At 42.8% G+C, this 26824-nt stretch overlaps 1 protein-coding gene across 2 annotated transcripts in view; it reads left to right on the forward strand.

Annotated features, from left to right (window-relative positions):
* The window catches only part of LOC126251572 (mpv17-like protein), a 181472-nt gene that overhangs the window by 115275 nt on the left and 39373 nt on the right, over nt 1–26824 (forward strand). For both annotated transcript variants that reach the window (XM_049952096.1, XM_049952097.1), the window contains exon 2: nt 16744–16943. In XM_049952096.1, coding sequence (XP_049808053.1) covers nt 16830–16943 — 114 coding nt within the window. In that variant the 5' untranslated portion in view covers nt 16744–16829. The remainder of the gene's footprint in view (nt 1–16743; nt 16944–26824) is intronic.

Below are 26824 nucleotides of genomic sequence, written 5' to 3' on the forward strand. Positions count from 1 at the left end.
AAGTTTTTTTGTCTTCACCATCAGACACAAGCCGTGCTTGATAATGAAGCCATTAGAACTTCCAGATCGTTCGTAATAACTGGAAATCGTCAGATACAGCAATTTGGATTTCTTTGTTTCAAAACAAACACAATAAATATTCTACACAACAATAGTATATGAGTTGACGTCCCCACTTCTTCACCAAAAAGAAAGATAGTCACCGACAAGGATCTCGTCAATGACAATCGGTTTGACCCCCGACAGGAACTGCCGCTGTCAGTGATATAGTTCCATCACAATCAGTTTTGCAACGAAAATCTCGAACCGAACAGCATGTCGTGAACATATGGAATCGGGTAACTCGCGAAAGTCCATTGGTCATAGCGGCACGTAACGTTGCACCTCTTCAGTGAGGGAAAACACACGAAAAGTCGGCAGCAGGACAATAGTGACGGTAGGACGATACAAGAAGTGTTAGAGAAAATTTATAGGAAGTACGATGAACGGCAGCTAACTCTAAAAGTTAAAAAAAAAGAGTAAGTTAATGCGGTTGAGTAGGGAACAAACCCATAATGTTCAGATACAGCGTTAGTAGTGTCCTGCTGACATACTCACGTCCTTTAAATGTCTGAGAGTAACGTTAGAAACCGATATGAACTGGAACGGGCGTGTAAGAATTGTGGTAGGGAAGGCGAATGGAGGACTTCGGTTTATTTGGGGAATTTTGGGTAAGATCAGGCACTTTGAGTGTAACTTAAGTAGGTCAGAGTTGAACCAGTCGGTTTGAAACTAGTCGCCAAGATACACTCCTGGAAATGGAAAAAAGAACACATTGACACCGGTGTGTCAGACCCACCATACTTGCTCCGGACACTGCGAGAGGGCTGTACAAGCAATGATCACACGCACGGCACAGCGGACACACCAGGAATACGCGGTCTTGGCCGTCGAATGGCGCTAGCTGCGCAGCATTTGTGCACCGCCGCCGTCAGTGTCAGCCAGTTTGCCGTGGCATACGGAGCTCCATCGCAGTCTTTTAACACTGGTAGCATGCCGCGACAGCGTGGACGTGAACCGTATGTGCAGTTGACGGACTTTGAGCGAGGGCGTATAGTGGGCATGCGGGAGGCCGGGTGGACGTACCGCCGAATTGCTCAACACGTGGGGCGTGAGGTCTCCACAGTACATCGATGTTGTCGCCAGTGGTCGGCGGAAGGTGCACGTGCCCGTCGACCTGGGACCGGACCGCAGCGACGCACAGATGCACGCCAAGACCGTAGGATCCTACGCAGTGCCGTAGGGGACCGCACCGCCACTTCCCAGCAAATTAGGGACACTGTTGCTCCTGGGGTATCGGCGAGGACCATTCGCAACCGTCTCCATGAAGCTGGGCTACGGTCCCGCACACCGTTAGGCCGTCTTCCGCTCACGCCCCAACATCGTGCAGCCCGCCTCCAGTGGTGTCGCGACAGACGTGAATGGAGGGACGAATGGAGACGTGTCGTCTTCAGCGATGAGAGTCGCTTCTGCCTTGGTGCCAATGATGGTCGTATGCGTGTTTGGCGCCGTGCAGGTGAGCGCCACAATCAGGACTGCATACGACCGAGGCACACAGGGCCAACACCCGGCATCATGGTGTGGGGAGCGATCTCCTACACTGGCCGTACACCACTGGTGATCGTCGAGGGGACACTGAATAGTGCACGGTACATCCAAACCGTCATCGAACCCATCGTTCTACCATTCCTAGACCGGCAAGGGAACTTGCTGTTCCAACAGGACAATGCACGTCCGCATGTATCCCGTGCCACCCAACGTGCTCTAGAAGGTGTAAGTCAACTACCCTGGCCAGCAAGATCTCCGGATCTGTCCCCCATTGAGCATGTTTGGGACTGGATGAAGCGTCGTCTCACGCGGTCTGCACGTCCAGCACGAACGCTGGTCCAACTGAGGCGCCAGGTGGAAATGGCATGGCAAGCCGTTCCACAGGACTACATCCAGCATCTCTACGATCGTCTCCATGGGAGAATAGCAGCCTGCATTGCTGCGAAAGGTGGATATACACTGTACTAGTGCCGACATTGTGCATGCTCTGTTGCCTGTGTCTATGTGCCTGTGGTTCTGTCAGTGTGATCATGTGATGTATCTGACCCCAGGAATGTGTCAATAAAGTTTCCCCTTCCTGGGACAATGAATTCACGGTGTTCTTATTTCAATTTCCAGGAGTGTATATGTACAGCAACTGTGACAAATTTGTAATAAGCTCTTCATGAAAAAGAATCAAGAAAAATCACAAAATGTTGAAATTTAATAAGCTTTATTACCTGGAAATTCAGTTCATGGCGACCAAAGGCACCCCTTCTGAAGCAATTTATTAGTAATAGGTCGAGTGTTCGCAGTCAATGATTGACGGAAAGAGTGGAGAATTAAGAAGAATTATGTCACACTATGACCATATGTTTTCAGGGGGTCACAGGATAGAGAACGTGCTGGCCAGGGTAACAGTCGAGCAGCATCTGTATTGAAGTAGACCAGGACACCATGGGCGTTATGTACTATTACGTTTTCTTGTAGAAAGATAACATTCCGGAGACCTCGAAAATTGGACACAGCCAGAGTAACTCTACTGTAAAAATTACCAGCTATGTGAACGAGAGGTGATCGAGTTGTGTATCTAATGACACCTCATAAAACCTCTGCGAATTTCATTCCGTGTTCTCGACTGGACAGCAACTATCACTCGCAGACAGGAGCCTGAACAATATACGCAGGCCAGCTTTGAGAGAGGACATGTAGTTGGGGTCAGAGGATGCGGTTGGAGTAATCGTCAGAGAAGCAATTGTCAGAGAAGCACACAAAGCCCCGGATTCATCATTACCATCGATCCGATGTGCAACTGGTGCTTCAGCGTCCACAAGAACTGTTAACAGGCGGCTCACAGAGAGGGGACAGCTCACGACGCCCCTAGGGCTGACTACCTTTGACCACTACAAACAAGCCCCTTTGTAGTGATGTCAGGCGCATTCGGTCTGGAAACTCATTGACTAGAGTAGAATTGTCTTCAGTGATGAGTCCCACTTCGAAATGAACACCGATGACCACTGAAGACGTGTCTGGAGATGTCCTGGACAGCGATGGCACGCAAACCTGACTGCCGCCCGCCCTACGGCCCAACAACCAGGACTGACGGTATGGGGGGCCATTTCGTTTCATTGCAGGACCCCTGGTTACCCACCACACACTTACAGCGCAGCGGTACGTCGACTGTATTCTGCGCACCGCTTTGTTGCCCTTCATGGCAAGCCATACTGGGCTCGCATTTCAGCAAGACAATCCCCATCCGCACAGAGCGAGAGTTTCTACTGCTTTTCTTCGTGCTTGCCAAACGTTACCTTGGCCAGCAAGATGACTGGATCTCTCCCCAGTTGAGAATTTTTGTAGCGTTATGGGTACGGTCTTTCAACCAGCTCCGGTTATTTATTATTAACGCGCCCGTTGGATAGCATTTAGGATGGTGTCTCTCGGGAGGACATCCAACAACTCTATCAATCAATGCCAATCCGAATAACTACTTGCAAAATGGACACGGGTGGACCAACGTGTTAATTAACTGCTCAATTTGTGAAGATATGCCTCTTGAATAAATCATCCTGCGACCTGGTGGTCACGGGAAGGCAGGATTCCATCACGATTGTGGACGGGGCCGTAATCAGTTACTATTGGTTACCTTTTACAGTTACTCAACAATAAATTTAAAAAAAATACCACACGTTATTAATGAAGGAATAAACAACTGTGTAAATAGTAGTGTTTTCAGCGCGTTACAATTTAACAAATCACCATAAAATACAGATACAGACAATGTTTAAAAAAAAGCAAGCCACTGTGATCACGGCTGAAGGCCTTCCACGACAAGAATGGCAATAAATAAGAATGTTTACGAACTCGCTGCAATTACAACTTACAGGTACTAAAATATTAAAAGATAAGTGGCCACAAACACAGCAGAAGGTATCAGATGCCAGGAACGGCAGTAAAGAAGGTTTTAAGGTAATTGCGTAGGCTTCCGCGGGCAGAGTCAGTCGACGTAAACGTTTTCTGGGTTTGGTACCGCGTCTTCTGGGCCTAGAAGAAGACCGCTGCAATCGTTGCCGAAACGTTCGTTTTTCTATAGCAGGAGTAGTTTTTACATTATGACGCGGTACCAAACCCAGAAAACTTTTATGTCGAACGTTTTAAGGCTTACTGCTAAAATACAAATATCGAATTATTTTTTCAAAGCAAATGACCGCAATCACGGCTGAAGGCCTTACACGCCAGGAACGGCAATTACATAGAAAAAATTAGAAACCTGCTGTAAAACAGCAAATACAAGCAAAGGTTAATTAAAGGAAACAAGCAGCTGACCACCAAACGGGTGAAATAAGAGGATGGTAACCTTGTAACACAACCCTGCTAGATTTATTCCAGAAGGCGACGGGAACTATTAACTAGACATACATAACCTTTAATGTAGGCATTACAAGGTATGGTAATAAATAATACAATAATGAAACACAAGACGAGTTACAGACGGTGCTCCAGGATTCAACTTCTGAGAAGGTCCGGCAACAAACACTTTCGCTAGCGATGAGATAGACAGCAAAGAGTTGCATTCACTTCACAAGATGGTTCAAATGGCTCTGAGCACTATGGGACTCAACATCTTAGGTCATAAGTCCCCTAGAACTTAGAACTACTTAAACCTAACTAACCTAAGGACATCACACACACCCATGCCCGAGGCAGGATTCGAACCTGCGACCGTAGCAGTCCCGCGGTTCCGGACTGCAGCGCCAGAACCGCTAGACCACCGCGGCCGGCCACTTCACAAGATGGTAACTCACACTAGTGGTGGTCTAACGAATGACTAATGACAATCTTGCTGAACCTACCTGACGTCCAATAAACGAAATGCAAGACTGGAACAACACATCAAAGCCGGAACTGGCGGACTGCACTATGCCCCCAGAATAATGTGCTTAGAGCGCCTGGAACGAGAAAGGAATCACTACCACCAGAGTAGAAGAATCACAAACGGCCTACAATCAAGAAAGCTGTCAAAACTATAAGCCTTATCAGACAGCAGCGACAAGGCGAGGCAAGGAAACGTACACTCCCATTACATGCACTAACCCTCAGGACAGGTAACTGGGGCATTAGCGGCCACCAGGCAGGAAAAATACAGCTGGTTGAACTTAATAAATTGTAACAAGCTGAACGCAGTAAACAGTAATAAGAAGACGAGGAAAGCTAATCAGATCCGCTTTCCCCAAGCCCTCCACTCGCTGCTCTTCGCCTTGGTGCCACTACGAGCAGCAACACGAACCCAAGTCACTGGAGAATCGCGAGATGTCACAGTTTTGGAGGTTTCTCTACTTGAATTGAAACGCACTCATCTTAAAGCCTGCTAGATCTGGTTCACCTCGAGGTCGTGCACCCTCATGACCACAGCCCTTCCATCCGGCAGTCCATGCGCGCCGCCAGCGGTCCCGGCGTGTCTTCTCGCACTGTGCAGACCTGGCTCCTCCTGAGTCCTCAACCGAACTAGCACAGTCACACGACCCGGAAAAACGTCGCCCCAAAGATAGGGCAACAGTACTACATGTCGATAACCGCCGCTGCTGCCACTAGCGGACAGGCAACACTTGCGAAACCGAGTGGCGCGTCAACACGAGAAGAAGACACACAACTGCAGCCATTCCAGCTAGACGATACCGTCTGGCCTGCAACAGAAGGCGGAAACCTAAAAATAGCACCAACGCGAGCCGCAAGTCGGCTCACATCCATTGTTTCTGAAACTGTAAACATTTCTTTGTCTATGTATGTACATCCAATCTACCGATTTCCGTCTCATTCGGATAATTCCTCCGCAGGGCGTGCTTTTTCTCTTTCTTCCCCTCTTAGAGTGTAACATGTTTAGATGTAGAAGGCATTACTCCTACTCATTTCTGCACAGTTGCACTGGAATGCTAATCATTTGCATACCGAAAAGGCAATTTCACGTCTGCAGCACGGTTCCTTGGCCAGAAGTGTGAAATGTACACCCTACATCCAAGTGACAGAATGCGACTGGAAGAATACATTAAATACCCGATTTGAATTAATAGTTGAGGAGAAAGATGGACTGAGTGGCTTATCTGTGGCATAGTGGTACTGATGTTTACTAACATTCTCCAGCGGTTTCAAAAGCTAATGCTATGAAATAGGTTTCATTAGGCAAACGACACATTTCTAAATAGGATAATGGCCGCGTAAACCGAAATCTATTTCTAAATACAGCGTAATTGTAAAACATAGAAATTAATGAATGGCGCCGCTTGATCGGATTACCGTCAATTAGACTAGTGGACCACGCAGAATTAGAAAAAGAAAAAAATGTATAAGTTGATGGTAATGGAGATAAACAATCAAATGTATGAGGCGTAAAGAGTTCCATCGTTGACAGATACATTTAAAAATTACAAATATTTGTGAAAGTCTAATTACCAGTGGATTTCGGAGAGAGAATAAGAATTTCTGAAGTGACAAACTAGAGTGCGCTTTCAGTGTGTAACACGCGCAGCCATACTGTGGTGAAAATCAGTATAAAGATATAGATATTTATTGGAAAATTAACATCGTCGATTCGAATAGTTGTCCGTAGTTATATGCAATAGTATGACGTCCAGTATACCGACATATGCACTCAAATGGTATCGCATTTGGTGTCACCACGGTTGTTACAATGTCACGCGGAAGACAGTTATCATACGCTGAGAAAGACAAAATCGGTGGGTACAAGGAAATGGGAGTTTCTAGTCGTCAAATCAACATTAAGTTGAACCATTCAAATTCAGTAACTTATAATTTCGTTAGTTTAGGCACACGATACGAAAAATTATTTGTAGCATCGAAACAGTTACTTTTGGGCAAAGCAAGGGCCAAAAACAGTTATTCTTCTCAACTTGTTGTTGATTTACGGTTGCCAGTAACTGCCAGAACTTTTGACAAATGACACCTTGCATTCAAGAAACGATTGCAGAAACTTGCCCAACACCCAAACATAAACAGGCACGACTCTAGTTTGCTGAAGTACATATCATGGACTTCAGAATGGTGTAGAATGGCATAAAGTGGTCTACTGTGATGAGAAGTGTAATTTAGATGGGCCGGATGGATTTCAATATTATTGACATGATCTGAGGATAGAGCAGCAGGTAAGAAGAAGCAGAAAGTTTGGCGGTTCAAGAGCTATGATTTGAGCAGCCTTCTGCGCTAAAGGTAAAGCACGCATTGCTTGGCTGAATAATGAACTCTAAGATCTACAATGAGATGCTAGACACGGAACTGAGTAGAATATATGAGGACCTAGGCGACGGAAGTGTACTATTTCCCATACAACCAAAAACTGGTTTGAAGATAACGGTATCGATCTCTTGTCCTGGCCTGCACCCAGACCGTATTTGAAACTCGTGGAAAATCTTTTTCGGGATACTTGCAAGGAGTGTTTATCTCGATGGAAGACAATAGCGATCGAGAAATGTGTGCAACAGTTTCATTGAAAGAACTACAAAACCTAACAAAAGAACGCAGAGAGAATTTTTGAGACAATTACGAAGAACGGAGGTTGGACAAAGCACTAGCAATGCAATAACACAACAAGACAGTCAGTGCTTTCATATTAATTTCCATCCAGGAAATTCAAGCACCTTATCGTGCTACTAGTGTTATTAAAGAAACTATGTAATTCCGTCATTATTGTTTACGTCTTATATATATCTACTACTTTCATAATAAATTCGATGCGTGTACGCTTCATAGTACCATTACTCTCACAGGAACCCTGTCTTTATACTGATTTCCACTACTGTACTCTGAAGTAAGTAATAGTTGTATAGCTTCTGTTCTGCTTACAAATCGAAAGACCAAAAATATAGATATTATACAGTATTAAACAATTTAGTTAACTGGTTTTTGGCTTACAAGCAAGTCAGAGCGTAACTGTTGTGGCCTGATAATGGCCATGTAAACCCGAAATCCATTAGCGATATAAATTAATTCCATAGGATATCCAAAATATAGTGGTTTTAATTTACAATTATGGAGTTTTTTCTAGCACTTAGCGACGCAAGGATCAGTTTTATTCCGGGTCGGCTTCTGGGAGCAACGTGTACGCAGTCCGCTATAGATGAAAATTGCCCAAGAAAATAGGAAGCAGACTTGTCTGTAATATTTTTGTCAGTAATGCTTTCGGAAGTGATACTTTTTCTTTCAGTTATGTCTTCCGGTTGTTTCGATGACGCTCTCAATGACATAATATTGTAGTCTGCAGCAGTTTGTTTTACGTCAAGCATCACTGGTCTACACTATAACATTCCGTGTATACTGGTTTTCCAGGGCCAAGCATTTCTAGATACTTTCATTCTCCCTGTAATTTCGTCAATAATCTTTCTGGCATCACTTCATTCCTTATAGCAACGATGGCAGTCTGCTAGCAGCGTCCTTTTCTTTTAGGTGACGCACAACTCACCTTTAAAGCCTTCTTTGAGCGCCGATGCATTGTGTTTCGCGTCCTCTTTTTCTTTCAGTCTTCCGCAGCCTCTACAACCTCGTCACAAGGACTGCTTTGTGTCTTCCTCGCGCCCCAGTTGTCCCTCAACACTTGTAGCCTTTGGCAGAGGCTTCTGCGGCCGCCAGATGCAACGGATCGAAAGCCAATCTCCTCGCGCTCACACGACAGTAGGCAGGAGAAGGCGATTCCTGTCGACCTTTGTCCACCGCAGCAGCCTCTGTTTACACCTGCCGTCCCTTTGAAAGGGTGAGGCGCCAAAGTGCAGCGACTCCCACGTACCCTCTATTCTAAGGCCTGCAAGAGTCGTCAAACTGTAACCTACCGCTTTGCTGGTGTAACTGTGCTAAAAGATCTACAGTGACGAAAATGAAGAATGGTATACCATGAACACTTTAACTTAACGTTACCAAACATACAACATGATTTTACTTTGGTGTGGAGCCACAGTCATATAAAACTTTTCGAAAGATATAACCGCCATTTGACTACAAAACAAGTTGTTATTCCACAATCTAAATTTTGGCCTTAGGCCATTTTCAAGTGCTACAACTGCAACAGAAAAAGGTACAAGTAGCAGAAAAATAGCAGGGCAAACAGTTAATGTACGGGCTCCCTTACTTACGTATCAACAATCATTAGACTTGAGTAGAACAAAAGTCATCGTCAAATTATGTATCTTCAGTTGTATAAACCAATTTTTTCAAAAGGAAATGCGAGAACATTTGTGTAATAGGCTAATTTTATGGCAATTGGCATGACTCAGTCATTTGATATGGTTGTGGAATAAAGTAGATGACCAAATCATAGGTTAAAACTTCGATGCACTGTAACTAAGAAGCCACTGACATAAAAATAGGAGAAACGATAGTGAAAGACCATCATAAGGACTTCCCAGTTTACACCATCTCCACAGATCACATGAAGAATAAGAAAAAAAAATTCCTACATTTTTTCGTGCTTGTAAAACATCTGGACTAAAATATCATTCTTATACGAATTTATTTGAGTACCAAGAAAGAAAAGTCCTTGCGAGTAAAGGATGATATTAGTACATGATAGTGTTTATGTATGACAAACGTTACTAGAAGTTTTCAGTTGGACATTCAATACTGCATGTCCAGAGGACGTCCACTTACCGTCTATTCACTTACCGCTTATTGCCATCTTTTGGAGTCTGACTAAGGTAGGATCATTCACATGAGGGACATAGGAGCATAATATCGACAAGTCGCCCATTTGGATTTAATACGATGAGTGAAGAACGAGTGATGACGAGATGGACTCAGTGCTGTGTCTGAGCCGTTTGTTCTACAGCCTGGCAACCCTTCTCACATTAAAGATGTGCAAGCGGCCTAACCTGAAAGGGGCTAAATCTGCAAACTACAGAGGCACGATGAATCAGACTGCCTAGGCCAGCAGGCGGCTGCGCGAGCGCTATTAGAGGTCGCTGGCACCAAGAACAAGTTTGCTTCTTTGAGTTCCTCTTGTACCACTATGCTGTCTTAGTATTTTGGCCACAGCAGAGACACACCGACAAGACCTCCATCGAGTCTCTAGGCCAGGCGCCAACTGCACTCGCGGTTCTTCGGATATCATTCGAAACTTCGCAATCTTTGACGTCGTGCTGTGTGCCACCTACAACCGAATAAGGGAGCTGACAGTGTCTGTCACTGCCATCGCAGGGATGTAGCCTCTACAGCGGGGACTGCAAGAACTTTTGGTGTTGGCTGTCGACCTTACCGCTTGCTATGTTGTTCCGCTATCAAGTGAATCTCAAACTTGACTTAGTCTTCATTGGGGCAGTCAGCCAAAGTTCAGACGTGTGGAAATTCTGTGCGTATTACGAATCTCCACAAATAGTTGACATGATTTAAGTTTTCTCCAAAGAGGAATTTTTGGGTTTATGCATTTCTTACGAAAACTGTTCTACATTGTTTACCAGGGCTGTGTTGTTACTGCACGTTAACCAGTGTAGGAGTTGTCACTGAGGACAAAAGTGTGGCAAGAATAGCAGATACAAGTCTTTTCAAGAAGATCGTGGGATTGTTCGAATGGCTGTGATAAAGAGAGGGATGACAACAGCTGAAGTACTGGAGGAGGTTACATGCAGACCGTCGCCACGCAACGTCGGGAACAGATTACTAGAAGCTGGGTAGTCAGACTGACGCGAACATGTCCGTATACAACCTGATGAAAAGTCACAAGAAGCAGCGATTCTCGACGCCGACGAATCTCCAACTTCCGGAATCATTGTGTTGGGTATCAGAAAACGGCATATTTGGTAACTATTGAATGCTCGCCAATAAGTGGCAAGAATATAAAATCACTTTATTATTTCCGCTTCTTCGTGAAAAACATTTTTGTCCAGATTTTTATTTACATCGTCTCCTGTTGCCCATTGCTTCTTATAGTAGTCGAGACATTGTGCCTCAGTTATCACGTCTATATTTTTATTCAAGTTCATCAATTTACAAGCAAATTTCTGTCTACCTCACTCAGAAATGCATCTGTCACACTCTGCCGAAATACAAACTGCCTATTGGCTTCTGTCACGGATTATTCGGCCGACGTTCACCTGATGATTTCACTGACGTTTAGCCAGCACAAGTGGCTGGCATTGTCAAAGCTTCATCCTCCATTGCCGGTGGTGAACTGGAGCCGAGCTCGCGACCGAAATAGCTATATTCTGGTTTTAATTACAAAGAAAAGCTTCAGGGGGTGTTTGTTCTTAACTTCCAGGGGAAATAAAACGTATGTCTGAATTACATATGGCTGTCATCAACGTTACCACCATAACATTATTTAAAACGGAAATACAGTTCCGTCCTACAGCAGGTGTCAGCGTTCCCTATTGCTTCAAGTCATCCACAGCCTGACACTGTCTGTCATAGTTCCTATTCACCTGAAGGAGCTTATTTTGAAATCGTTTTGTAATTGTTAAGGCGTCTGCGAACCATATTTCATAATTACAGTATGTCTTTTAACTGCAAATATCCTCTACATAATTTTAAATTGAATGGAATAACAGTTTCAAGCAAGAATCAGTGCATCATAATGGACTTTAACTTTCCTCAGAGAAAAACATACCAAAATAAAAATCGGAAAGAATTTTGTTGTTACGTATTTCAAATTATTTCTTTTTGTTGGGGTACATAAATTTGTTAATTGATTTTAATTAATTAAAAATTAACTTTTTCTTTTAGGTGACGCTAGCTATCCCGACCGATGTATTTTGACGTTCTGCCTCGCCTAAAATGTGTCAGTTGCTTCAAAATTCTCTTCCTTTCTTTTTTTTTTTAAATATGATATCAACAACTAACTTGAGCAGTGCCCTTGATCAGGTTTGAAGGGATTATTTCATGGCAGCTATCCCCATGAAAAGATGACGTCCCTACAATAATTTCTAGTTCTGGCTTTCAGTGTCTATTAGTAATGTCTGGCATAATTCATAAAACTTGAGATCTGGAACCACACAATGACAGAGGTAAAAGTAAAAAGAGTACTTGCAGTCTATCTTGGATTAACAAAAACAGCTATGAATTCAACAGAATTATATAGTAATCTCTAGAGAATTAAAAAAGTAATACATCTTTTCATTCAATTTTCTTTCAAATCAAGTACATCAGACGTGAAATTAAGTCACCTGTGTGTCAAAAATAATTATAACGTCGCACAGTGCGGTTCTTATGGGCCAGAAAAGCAATGACAAATTCAGATGGTTTTTACTATCAAACATTTGCTGCCGCCAGTGAGAATATTTATAGCCTCAATTTCTAATCGTCACCTGCGTGCTTTGCGTGAGCTTCACATAAAAAAATATGTAATGTAGCCAGCCACAGGGACATAATGTACACGCCGAGTACTACTCTATGAGAACTGTCCCCTGAAACGCTTCAAACACAAGATTAAGTACATATGTATGGTAACTGGCAGCAACAAATATTAGGATCAAAACTGAAAAATTGTTCTACAGTCGCTGGCTTTGTCGGCCATTTTGTAGTTGATCAAATAACACAAATTATTGATGAAGAACATGGGACTAGAACACAAGCAGACTTCAAGACGACGACCTAAGCGTACTGAAGAGGAGAGACTTGGTCTAAAAGAAAAAAATCTTTTAACGACAAGGAATATAAGAGGCGTAGGTGCAAAAGTGATAGAAGTAGATATAAAATGCTAGTAATAACAGGAGTTCAAATCAGTACACAATGTCGCTAAAATTAATGGAAATTATAAATTAAATTTATAGTAAAAATACAAGTATCAGTCATACGACACTATCAACACTGTACTTTAACACGATAAAATACAGAAAAATACACACACAAATACAAATAGACGTAACGGCTCCTTGGAACTCCTGCCTCAACCTGGTTCCGTATCTTCAACTAGCTCCTCATCGGATTCGGATACCTACTCAATCAACAGTCGCACTCCGCTGCTGACATCATGAACGCAGCACCTGTGTCGTGACGTGACATGACGTGTCGTGACGTGTCGTGACGTGACGTGAAGTGACGAGACATGACGTGACGCGACGCGCTCCTGACAGCATGTTGTGTGCACGCTACCCGCGTTGGCAGACACGACCGGGGCAATATTACGCGCCACATCCAGTATTAACGTTCGGTAGGGTTAAGAGCAAATAAGTGGCGAGTTCCTAATAGAATTCCATTTCTGCTTTACAAAGAATACTCTGCAGCATTGACCCCTTACTTAGCTTGCATTTATCACAAATCTCTCCCAGCACAAAGGCCAAGCGACTGGAAATGAGCGGAGGTGACTCGTATTTATAAGAAGGGCAAACGAACGCGCCCGCAAAATTGCAGATCAATATCGTTAACACTGGTTTGCTCTATAATGCTTGAAAATATTCTCAGTTCGAGTATAATAAATTTATTCGAGAGGGAAAAGCTTCTGTTCACAAATCAGCACAGTTTTAGAAAGCATTGATCTTGCGAAACTCAGCTTGCCCTTTTCGCGCGTGATATCCTGCGAACATGGATGAAGGACTACAGGTGGATTTCAAATTCCTAGATTCCCGTAAAGCAGATGGGGTGCCACACTGCTGACTATTAACGAAGGTACAAACATAAGGAATAGGTTCCAGATATGTGAGAGGTTCAAAGACTAAGTAACAGAAATTCGACGGCGAGGGTATCATCAGCACTGTGGTGGGACCGCTATTATTTTGTATATACGTTAATGACCTGCCGGGCAGAGTGGGCAGCAACTGCGGTTGTGTGCTGGTGATATTTTAGTGTATGGGAAGGTGTCGGGTCGAATGACTGTAGGAGGATGCAAGATTATTTAGACAAAATTTCTAGACGAATGAGAACTATATATATATATATATATATATATATATATATATATATATATATATATATATATGAAATGAGAGTTAATGCACATAGGAGAGAAAAATAAACCGATAATCTTAAATTTTCCCTGAGACATATGAGTCTAATTTATCTACAACAACGTTGGAAGCTGAAGCTAATTAAAATTTGTGCTGCGGCCGGGACTCGAACCCGGCTCTTCTTGCTTACTAGTCAGATATGCTGACCATTACACCACTTCTTTTTATTTTTGTCCGTTGTTGGTCGTTGGGTTTGGTCGTTGCGGACGTCACATAACATCCGTTAAAGTTCATTTGTTGATCATTTCACTCCGTATTTTTTTTTTTTTTTATTACAGAGGCCAACCAGCTCCCTGACCGAACACGCTGAGGTACCGTGCCGGCGACCTCAGCATTCTAGCCAACAGAGCTGCACAAACTCCCTAACATAACTCCAATTCACATCTCCCTTTATATTGTCACTATTACCAGGGCTCTCCGACACTGGAATAGCATCCCAGTATTAGACGTAATGGGGAAGTGCTGCATAGTAAGCAAGAAGACCCGGCTTCGAGTCCCGGCCGCAGCACAAATTTTAATTCTCTTCTTCAGCTTCCAACGTTATCGTAAACCGATAATGTTAGAGTACGGCATTAGTAGTTTGCTGCTTCACACAGTCACGTCGATTAAGTAATTTGGCGTAACATTGCAAAGCGATATGAGCATAAAAGGATTGTAGTAGGGAAGGCGAATGGTCGTCTTCGGTTTATTGGGAGACTTTTTGGAAAGTAGGGTTCATTCGTGAAGAAGACCGCATATGAGACGCTAGTGCGAATCATTGTTGAGTAGTGTTCGAGTGCTTGGGATCCGCACCAGGTCGGATTAAAGGAAGACATGGATGCAATTGAGAGGCGAACTGCTAGATTTGTTACCGGTAGGTTCGAGCAACCCGAAAATATTACGAAGATGCTTTAGTAACTCAAATGGGAATCACTGGAGGTTAGCCGTCCGGTGTTGGCCTAGGGGTTCTAGGCGCTACAGTCTGGAACCGCGCGACCGCTACATCGCAGGTTCGAATCCTGCCTCGGGCATGGATGTATGTGATGCCCTTAGGTTAGTTAGGTTTAAGTAATTTTAAGTTCTAGGGGTCTGATGACCTCAGAAGTTAAGTCCCATAGTGCTCAGAGCCATTTGAACCATTTTATCTGGAGGTTAGGTGACGTTCTTTTCGAGGAACACTGTTGAGGAAATTTGGAAAACCGGCGATTGAGGCTGACTGCAGCACGGTTCTATTGCAGCCAGCGTACATTTCGCCTAAGGACCACGAAGGTTCGACAGATTAGGGCTCGCACGGAGACATGTAGATGGTCGTTTTTCCCTCGCTGCATCTACGAATGAAACAGAAAGGAAATCACTGGTAGTGGTTCAGGGTAGCCTCCGCCACGCACCACATGATGTCTCGGGCAGGATGTATGTAGATGTAGATGCAGGTGCAGGAAATCTATGGGATGAGTTAGAAGACTGACTTCGCTCTAGACCCCAGAGTTCAACACAACCTTACCTCGTTTCGGTTCTCGAGGAACAATGGGCTGCCCTTCCTTCATAGACATTCAAACCCACAAAGCGTCCCCAACAGAGTTCTATCCATCATGATGAAGGGTGCACACACGCCATAACGATGGGCGCCAATAGGTGCCTCGACATAAAACAAATCCAGACAGGTTTACTTAGGAACCGTCAACCGTGGAAATTATCCATCACTTTTCGTATTGCTGACACTCATAGTCGCTAGTGGGCCGAGGGCAGTGTACGTCTGTGCCATTTTTACGTCATATACAAAGGAAATTACATATATATTTTTATTTTTAATTTATCAGCACGATTCTTTCTGTCAGGGATATTGTCTTTTCTTATCACTTTTACTTACGTGCATAAGTAAATATGAAACGGGTTCTTGTAGGTCCTCAGTTATTCATGTACAAACTTTAGATTTTGAACGTGATGACTAAAATATAGTTGCCGTTAACTGAATTGAATGTAATTTTGTTAATTTCTATTTATAGGTTGCAAAGCAAGGCTCTAGAGAATTTCGATTGTTGCCGTAGAGCGGCCAAGATAAAACTTACTGAACTCATGGAATCTGTATCATTTAAAAACATGAACTTTAACGTAAATTAATTATCTGTTGCAATTTAAAAAGGTTCTTATAACGAAATCTCTCGCATTTACAGTTACTGTTAACACTTTGAAAAAATAAATTAATTCTTTGGCGCGTAATGGCCGACCAGAGGCTGCATCGGAAGATGAGCTTCTCGCAGCGCAAATTACTTAAAAAATGCTTATTAAAAATAGTTAGCCACTGCGAGCATTTGAGGCGACAACTATTACAAAGAAATTCATTTTGTGATAATAGTTATTTTATTTTAGTAGAATACAGAATAACTTACATAAAATATGTGTAGCCGTTCAATGGCTGCCTTCCGTATAGCGAAACATAACAGTGTATGTACCATAAAATACGTCCTTCCTCCTCGGCCGTACAATCGCGTCTCATTCGATACTTTTTTATTTTCATAGACATTAAATAAAGATGCAACTCTTAAATTATCGTTGCATATCAGTTGTTTCAAGAACATTAACAATTTCTTTCATACTGGTTATATTCATTAAATACGTTAACTACGGTTTACAACCGATAAAAATATCAATATTTATGTGACGTACCGTCACAGCAGCTCGCCGTATTGTAGCAATCTAATCTGCAGCGTTCGAAGAGCGGTGTAGATAGCCTAACTCCGGCAGCAGACTGACCAGTTGTTTGTTGCAGCGGCGGCGCATGCCAGCGGTCGCCTGCGCGTCAGGCAGCCCCGCACAGCAGGTCACCAGCTGCACGAGCCGCAGCGGCAGCAGCGAATGGCCGCCCGCCGGCTGTTCCTGCGCTTCCCGGTGCTCGCCAACTCGCTCGTCTACGGCACGCTCTACACCGGCGCGGAGTTCTCCCAGCAGACCATCACCCACAAGATACTCGTGAGTACACACACTGCCAAAAGCATCGCTCTATCAGATGATAAGAATGACTAATTAGCAGAAGGAAATATTGAAAGTTTCAGGCTGATTAAAAAACGCATTTCATTTTTAATTACACATGGTGAACCACCTGAAACCTACACCGTTACACTTCGTGAACGGTTCAAGATATCGAGACAAGGTTTCCGGCGTTTGATGGCAAGGAGAGTGGCAAGTAATTTTATCATGTTTTTAATCGTCTTAACTCTTGCATTAATCGAAGTAATGAAGCAAGGAATGTGCAAGTGAAATTGAAGAGTAAAAGGATTGTTTCGAAGCAAGAACGTTTATTTTACTCAGTAAATGAATTAATGAAGGAAATATGGATATAGCAAGAAATGCGTAAGAGTTGGAGAGTGGGAATAATTCGGCCGTTGCATGAAAAAGGTGATTAGGCAGAGTGCAGCTTTTACCAAAGGATTACTCTCTTAGGTACAACGTACGACGGCTGTTCGGAAAGTAGGGTCCGAAAGGTCGCGAAATGATAACCACGGTGAAAATCAAAAATTTTTCATTCGCAACAGCTAGCCACACCTTTCTTCTACCTCTCTAAATAGTCGCCGCTCCGACTTACGCACTTGTCGTGGCGTTGTACAAATTTTCCAGTACCCTCTTCAAAAAAATCAGCCGCTCGTGCTCTCCGCTAATTCTCTACGCTGGTCTGCCTTTCGTTGTTTGTGCCAAAATGTTGTCTTCGTAGCCAGCGAATCACGTGAGCAGAGGTGAACAACGGAGCGAGCCAATTAAGAGCTGTATTTTGGATCCCCCCCCATGAACTATGGACCTTGCCGTTGGTGGAGAGGCTTGCGTGCCTCAGCAATACAGATAGCCGTACCGTAGGTGCAACCACAACGGAGGGGTATCTGTTGAGAGGCCAGACAAACGTGTGGTTCCTGAAGAGGGGCAGCAGCCTTTTCAGTAGTTGCAAGGGCAACAGTCTGGATGATTGACTTATCTGGCCTTGTAACAATAACCAAAACGGCCTTGCTGTGCTGGTACTGCGAACGGCTGAAAGCAATGGATAGGTTAAAGTTAGATGTAGTGGGAATTAGTGAAGTTCGGTGGCAGGAGGAACAAGACTTCTGGTCAAGTGACTACAGGGTTATAAACACAAAATCAAATAGGGGTAATTCAGGAGTAGGTTTAATAATGAATAGGAAAATAGGAATGCGGGTGAGCTACTACAAACAGCATAGTGAACGCATTATTGTGGCCAAGATAGATACGAAGCCCACACCTACTACAGTAGTACAAGTTTATATACCAACTAGCTCTGCAGATGACGAAGAAATTGAAGAAATGTATGATGAAATAAAAGAAATTATTCAGATAGTGAAGGGTGGCGAAAATTTAATAGTCATGGGTGACTGGAATTCGGTAGCAGGAAAAGGGAGAGAAGGAAACGTAGTAGGTGAATATGGATTGGGGCTAAGAAATGAAAGAGGAAGCCGCCTGGTAGAATTTTTCACAGAGCACAACTTAATCATAGCTAACACTTGGTTTAAGAATCATGAAAGAAGGTTGTATACATGGAAGAACCCTGGTGATACTAAAAGGTATCAGGTAGATTATATAATGGTAAGACTGAGATTTAGGAACCAGGTTTTAAATTGTAAGACATTTCCAGGGGCAGATGTGGACTCTGACCACAATCTATTGGTTATGACCTGTAGATTAAAACTGAAGAAACTGCAAAAAGGTGGGAACTTAAGGAGATGGGACATGGATAAACTGAAAGACCCAGAGGTTGTACAGAGTTTCAGGGAGAGCATAAGGGAACAATTGACAGGAATGGGGGAAAGAAATACAGTAGAAGAAGAATGGGTAGCTTTGAGGGATGAAGTAGTGAAGGCAGCAGAGGATCAATTAGGTAAAAAGACGAGGGCTAGTAGAAATCCTTGGGTAACAGAAGAAATATTGAATTTAATTGATGAAAGGAGAAAATATAAAAATGCAGTAAATGAAGCAGGCAAAAAGGAATAGAAACGTCTCAAAAATGAGATCAACAGGAAGTGCAAAATGGCTAAGCAGGGATGGCTAGAGGGCAAATGTAAGGATGTAGAGGCTTATCTCACTAGGGGTAAGATAGATACTGCCTACAGGAAAATTAAAGAGACCTTTGGAGAAAAGAGAACCACTTGTATGAATATCATATGGAAACCCAGTTCTAAGCAAAGAAGGGAAAGCAGAAAGGTGTAAAGAGTATATAGAGGGTCTATACAAGGGCGTTGTACTTGAGGACAATATTATGGAAATGGAAGAGGATGTAGATGAAGATGAAATGGGAGATACGATACTGCGTGAAGAGTTTGACAGAGCACTGAAAGACCTGAGTCGAAACAAGGCCCCCGGAGTAAACAACATTCCATTGGAACTACTGACGGCCTTGGGAGAGCCAGTCCTGACAAAACTCTACCATCTGGTGAGCAAGATGTATCAAACAGGCGAATCCCAAAGAAAGCAGGTGTTGACAGATGTGAAAATTACGAAACAATCAGTTTTATAAGCCACAGCTGCAAAATACTAACACGAATTCTTTACAGACGAATGGAAAAACTAGTAGAAGCCGATCTCAGGGAAGATCAGTTTGGATTCCGTAGAAATACTGGAACACGTGAGGCAATACTGACCTTATGACTTATCTTAGAAGAAAGATTAAGGAAAGGCAAACCTACGTTTCTAGCATTTGTAGACTTAGAGAAAGCTTTCGACAATGTTGACTGGAATACTCTCTTTCAAATTCTAAAGGTGGCAGGGGTAAAATACAGGGAGCGAAAGGCTATTTACAATTTGTACAGAAACCAGATGGCAGTTATAAGAGTCGAGGGACACGAAAGGGAATCAGTGGTTGGGAAGGGAGTGAGACAGGGTTGTAGCCTCTACCCGATGTTATTCAATCTGTATATTGAGCAAGCAGTAAAGGAAACAAAAGAAAAATTCGGAGTAGGTATTAAAATCCATAGAGAAGAAATAAAAACTTTGAGGTTCACCGATGACGTTGTAATTCTGTCAGAGACAGCAAAGGACTTGGAAGAGCAGTTGAATGGAATGGATAGCGTCTTGAAAGGAGAATATAAGATGAAGATCAACAAAAGCAAAACGAGGATAATTGAATGTAGTCGAATTAAGTCGGGTGATGCTGAGGGAATTAGATTAGGAAATGAGACACTTAAAGTAGTAAAGGAGTTTTGCTATTTGGGGAGCAAAATAACTGATGATGGTCGAAGTAGAGAGGATATAAAATGTATACTGGCAATGACAAGGAAAGCGTTTCTGAAGAAGAGAAATTTGATAACATCGAGTATAGATTTAAGTGTCAGGAAGTCATTTCTGAAAGTATTTGTATGGAGTGTAGCCATGTATGGAAGTGAAACATGGACGATAAATAGTTTGGACAAGAAGAGAATAGAAGCTTTCGAAATGTGGTGCTACAGAAGAATGCTGAAGATTAGATGGGTAGATCACCTAACTAATGAGGAATTATTGAATAGGATTGGGGAGAAGAGGAGTTTGTGGCACAACTTGACAAGAAGAAGGGATCGGTTGGTAGGACATGTTCTAAGGCATCAAGGGATCACAAATTTAGCATTGGAGGGCAGCGTGGAGGGTAAAAATCGTAGAGGGAGACCAAGAGATCAATACACTAAGCAGATTCAGAAGGATGTAAGTTGCAGTAGGTACTGGGAGATGAAGAAGCTTGCACAGGATAGAGTAGCGTGGAGAGTTGCATCAAACCAGTCTCAGGACTGAAGACCACAACAACAACAACATTGTGGATGATAAAACACTTCCCATCGAAAACGCTGCAAGAGCGTCTTCATTGCACTGCATAATGCGGCTGAAAATTGTCTTGGAAAAAGAAACGCATGACATTTATGTTATGTGGGCTGCATAGCTTCAAGCTAAATCTCTCACCAGATCCACATACTTGGTGGGATACACTATTGTTTTAGGAATTTCTACATGATCACTTTGCGCTCTGAACTGAAAAGAGCGACTTGAAGCGATCGATAGGCACACCACACTACACTATCCAACACATATGGGCAAAGTTGCATCGCGTTTTGATAGTGGCTTACATTTCGCGCCTATGCGGACTTTACTCTCCGAATACGCCTCATGTAGTGTGTGTAGTAAGATTGTAGCCTGTTTGGTAAAATATTAAGCGGAAAGTATAGTACTCGGTGACTATCAGGCTGGATTTACTATAAATAGATCCAGAATGAACTAGATAATTTTATTGAGACAAATGCCAGAGATATTTTATGAATACGATAAGCAACTGCATCAGTTGTATGTTGATTTTAAACTAGCATGCGACAGCGAAGACAGAAATAAGATACTTCAAACTGCAAAATGCTTTAGAACCCCTTTAAAGTTAGTCAGTTTGACGTAAATGACAATGAAAGCACAAGTCTGCAAGGTCAGAGTAGGACAAGAGTTGTCAGGAGAGTTCTATGCGGGAAGGGGCCTGCGGGAGAGAGATGTTAGCTTTGTGCAACTCTCTAACTTAGCACTAGAGAGGGTAATTCGCCAAATATCAGAAAACCCAGGGGAAAGTCTTTAACCAGTAGGCCCCGGTGGTGGCGTTTGCTGATGATGTAGCATTAATTTCTGGGAATGTCAGAGCTTTGAAGGATGCTTATGTTACACTGGAAGGAGCAGTGCGAAAGTTAGGACTGAACGTGAATATAGATAAATCAGAGTATATGATGATATATGATCCTGGAAGGGACAGAGGAGAGACTTCAATAAAAATAAATGGGAAAGAATACCAAAAAGTGGATAATTTTAAATATGTGAGTTCGATAATGATAGAAGATAATAGGACAACAGTAGAAATTCATAGAAGGATAGCACTTTAAACTGACGCTATTGGTGGTGGTGGTGGTTAGTGTTTAACGTCCCGTCGACAACGAGGTCATTAGAGACGGAGCGCAAGCTCGGGTTAAGGAAGGATTGAGAAGGAAATCGGCCGTGCCCTTTCAAAGGAACCATCCCGGCATTTGCCTGAAACGATTTAGGGAAATCACGGAAAACCTAAATCAGGATGGCTGGAGACGGGATTGAACCGTCGTCCTCCCGAATGCGAGTCCAGTGTGCTAACCACTGCGCCACCTCGTTCGGTCTGACGCTATTATTCCTTGTAGAATATAATCAGGAATGTCAGGAGGAATACAAAAATCAAAATATATTATATAAAGAACTGTATTAATGTATGGATTGGAAGAGTGGGTGTTGACTACAAAGGAAGAGGGCTGGTTGCTGAGATGGGAACGGAATACTTTGAGAGAGATATTTGGGGTAGTGAGAGAGAAAGAAAGCTGGAGAATAAGGACAAACGCAGAACTGCAAACACTTTTTGGACAGATGAATATTGTATGAAAATCAAGCAAGGAAGAATAAGATGGGGTAGCCATGTACAGAGAATGGCAGGAACTCGACGTGTTGCGAAAGTGTTTATAGAAAAACCCGAGGGAGAAGGAGAAGATAAGACCAAGGAAAAGGTGGCTAGAAGATATGGAGGAGGACCACAAAGTAATGGAATTCGGGAATTGGAAAGAAAAGCAATGGGTAGAGAAGAATGAAGGCAGGTGACAAAGAAGTCCATGGACTGTATCATCGATCAGTAAGTAAACAGGTATGTCAAAGTTGAATGATAAAACTATTTTAAAGGCATTCGAAATATCTTCAAAATACGAATACAATGACTTAACGCTTGTTAATGCTGGTGTTAAAGCTATTAGAAGAAGTATGTGAGAAATGTGTTTAAGTTGGAAGCCAAGCAGACCAGAATTGATTACTGCTGCGTAAACTCCACTCAGCGGCTACCACAGACTCTGTTGTGCGTAGCGTAACATTAAAGTGAAATGTTGGACCTACACTAATGATTACTTTAGAAAGTAACAGCTCAACGTCTCCAGTACTGTTCAACTTTCAGAAGTGGAAGTAATAACAGGCAACTGGATCTCCTCTGAATTTCTTTGTTGCTGTGGTCACTTTGTACGGTTTCAGGCGCAAATACATCAAATACGAGGGCAGTTCAATAAGTAATGCAACACATTTTTTTCTCGGCCAATTTTGGTTGAAAAAACCGGAAATTTCTTGTGGAATATTTTCAAACATTCCCGCTTCGTCTCGTATAGTTTCATTGACTTCCGATAGGTGGCAGCGCTGTACGGAGCTGTTAAAATGGCGTCTGTAACGGATGTGCGTTGCAAACAACGGGCAGTGATCGAGTTTCTTTTGGCGGAAAACCAGGGCATCTCAGATATTCATAGGCGCTTGCAGAATGTCTACGGTGAGCTGGCAGTGGACAAAAGCACGGCGAGTCGTTGGGCAAAGCGTGTGTCATCATCGCCGCAAGGTCAAGCAAGACTGTCTGATCTCCCGCGTGCGGGCCGGCCGTGCACAGCTGTGACTCCTGCAATGGCGGAGCGTGCGAACACACTCGTTCGAGATGATCGACGGATCACCATCAAACAACTCAGTGCTCAACTTGACATCTCTGTTGGTAGTGCTGTCACAATTGCTCACCAGTTGGGATATTCAAAGGTTTGTTCCCGCTGGGTCCCTCGTTGTCTAACCGAACACCATAAAGAGCAAAGGAGAACCATCTGTGCGGAATTGCTTGCTCGTCATGCGGCTGAGGGTGGCAATTTCTTGTCAAAGATTGTTACAGGCGATGAAACATGGGTTCATCACTTCGAACCTGAAACAAAACGGCAATAAATGGAGTGGCGCCACACCCACTCCCCTACCAAGAAAAAGTTTAAAGCCATACCCTCAGCCGGTAAAGTCATGGTTACAGTCTTCTGGGACGCTGAAGGGGTTATTCTGTTCGATGTCCTTCCCCATGGTCAAACGATCAACTCTGAAGTGTATTGTGCTACTCTTCAGAAATTGAAGAAACGACTTCAGCGTGTTCGCAGGCACAAAAATCTGAACGAACTTCTCCTTCTTCATGACAACGTAAGACCTCACACAAGTCTTCGCACCCGAGAGGAGCTCACAAAACTTCAGTGGACTGTTCTTCCTCATGCACCCTACAGCCCCAATCTCGCACCGTCGGATTTCCATATGTTTGGCCCAATGAAGGACGCAATCCGTGGGAGGCACTACGCGGATGATGAAGAAGTTATTGATGCAGTACGACGTTGGCTCCGACATCGACCAGTGGAATGATACCGTGCAGGCACACAGGCCCTCATTTCAAGGTGGCGTAAGGCCGTAGCATTGAATGGAGACTACGTTGAAAAATAGTGTTGTGTAGCTAAAAGATTGGGGAATAACCTGGTGTATTTAAATGCTGAATAAAACAACCCCTGTTTCAGAAAAAAAATGTGTTGCATTACTTATTGAACTGTCCTCGTACATGCATAGTACTTTCACAAAGAGCATGCGATGTGGGTTTTGAAGGGCTGTGAGATGAACCATATGCTGTTTGTTTCGGAAGTGACACAGAACTGTTAGTTTCAACGGACAGAATACCAAAAGTTTAAAGTATGCTTATATGTCGCCTGTCTGGGGCAGCGCAGACAAAGGGCATTAGCGTTAAAAAGTGCATACATATAAAGTGCTACGAAGAAAAATAGCTTGTTAACGATTCGCCCACTAGCAGTTAAGTGTCAATAACACTGAGAAGAAACGATAGATACTGCGAAAATTTGCAGCAGTGACATGGGCAATAAAATTAGGTCAACTTGTAATTAACAATTGTTACGTCATCGCTTGTAGCATATGTCGTTAGCCTGAAGATGACCAGTGGGTGTTCGAAACCGGTTACGGCATGGTGAAATACTCAGGTTATTTTGTCATACAAAGTATAAAGAAAGAAACACAATCACTTAAACTCCGTGGATAGTATGTCGTTCTATTCCATTCTATTTCGCGGTTGATCATTAACACTTTCGCCGTCGTAATGTTCTCCCTGCCACTAGAACAGTAAGGTTGCTGTACAAAGAACACTAGGATCCAGAACAAAGATGACAAAGACTTACTTTGAAAGAAATAATTCAAACGTATTGTGGCCGTTCCCTTTCTTAAAAGCAAACATTTCTTTACCATATTTAAAAGTTATTTGATAGCTTCCAATCCAGAGCTCTACAGTCCAGCTGAAAACGTTTGCTCGTTTTAAAATCTGGCCGGTGTGGAACTGTCGCAATAACAGGCTGAAATAAAAATCTCTAGGGAAAATTAAGTTATCAGTAGAAATGTCATAACAGAGGCTCTAGATTTAGTATCTGACTGCAATATGAAACATTCTGCCATTACTGGCGCCGCTAGAAAAACAATTCAACACAAAACGTTAATCCATGGAAACAGTGACTGTAGCGCACGATTTAAAAACTGCAAACTAAGTGAAATTGTTTGGAAATAAATCAAGTACTCTTTCACGTCAGTTCATTTTGTAAAATAAACTACCGCTCACTCATTTAAAAACATAATGGATTTTTCCAATAGAATTACAGACACGGCGCCTCGTAATATTAAACGTCCTAACAGCATTTAAAAATATACATGATAAATTCAATAGCCCTGGTCTGGAGCAACTATGAACACACCACTAAAGAATGAATATTCTGCAGCGACTGACCATTTTACAATCAAATCTTAATTGCTTCCTGTTAAAAAGACATCCACAGGTGGATTACGTAGTGCCTCTTGTTCTGCGTCTCCACCGCATCCACATCAGTTTCGCGGCTAATCCTCTGCCCGGAACGTGTTGCTGGGTGGCAGCTTGGACGTTCTTTGCGGTGCTTACACAACAGATAGTCATAAAATTATTAGTAAAACAATATTTCCTCTCTTTTCGCTCTTCTCTCATTACTCAACAACCATTTAAATTTCATTATTTTCTATTACTATTGGGTTCTCCTTCTCAAGCATATTCCAATTACTTAAAGAGAATTTTATGCTTTTATTTACAAAGCATCTTCTGTGGTCATTCTGGAAATATGGATACATATGTCCATACATTTTTGCTGTGATATAACCTGTATAAAAGTAGAGTTCACTTTACTCATGGTGGTTCTGCCTCGCGCTTAAGTATCCTGCAAGTCACTACTTTTTCCCTCGTTGTTAGCGGAGTTTGAGGTCGAAAGAAACATTGTTGTACAAATACGCTTCGCATTTTCATGTCTTTTTTGAAAGCGGTATTTGCATTTCTTCTCACTTTAGAAATAGAACTGCATTTACACGTGTTCGCACTAAGCACAGTGTTACAGTGTTTATGTGTTGTTCATTTGTTTTTAGTGTAAGTTGTAAGTGTGTGTGTGTGTGTGTGCATTTGTGAGCGTGGTTGGGTTGGTATGAGTGAGTGTAAATTAGTGGAGATCTCTTATATCTTCGTCAGAGATGTTACTGGAGGAAGAGGAGCAGTGTTGAGAATTGGAGATGTGATTCGAATTTTGTGCGCGTGTGTGTGTGTGTGGGGGGGGGGGGGGGAGGAGGGAGGTTAGTGATTATAAGAAAGAAACTGTGGAAGGAGATGGTAGTGGTGAATGGACTCTGTCTGGGGTTAATAATGAGTGGGTGACATACGAAGGATGTGGTCGTATGTATGTACTTGAAGTTATGTTAAGTGTCATAAGTGGTTCTGCAGTTCTATTTCTAAAATGGGATGACGTGCGAATAATGCCATTTCAGTATAAGAGAAAGTGCTTTGAGAAAAAAAGGCAAAAATTGCCAAGTATATAAGCACATCAGTGTTTCTTTCGACCTCAACCTTCGCTAACAACGAAGGGAAAAGCAACTGTTTGCAGAACATATGAACAGGAGGTAGGAACTCCGTAAGCAAGTTGCACATCAACTCTATAAAGGTTTTAATCTATAACAACAAA

This window comes from Schistocerca nitens, chromosome 4 (genome assembly GCF_023898315.1).
Source record: "Schistocerca nitens isolate TAMUIC-IGC-003100 chromosome 4, iqSchNite1.1, whole genome shotgun sequence".
In the NCBI taxonomy this organism is placed as follows: domain Eukaryota; kingdom Metazoa; phylum Arthropoda; class Insecta; order Orthoptera; family Acrididae; genus Schistocerca; species Schistocerca nitens.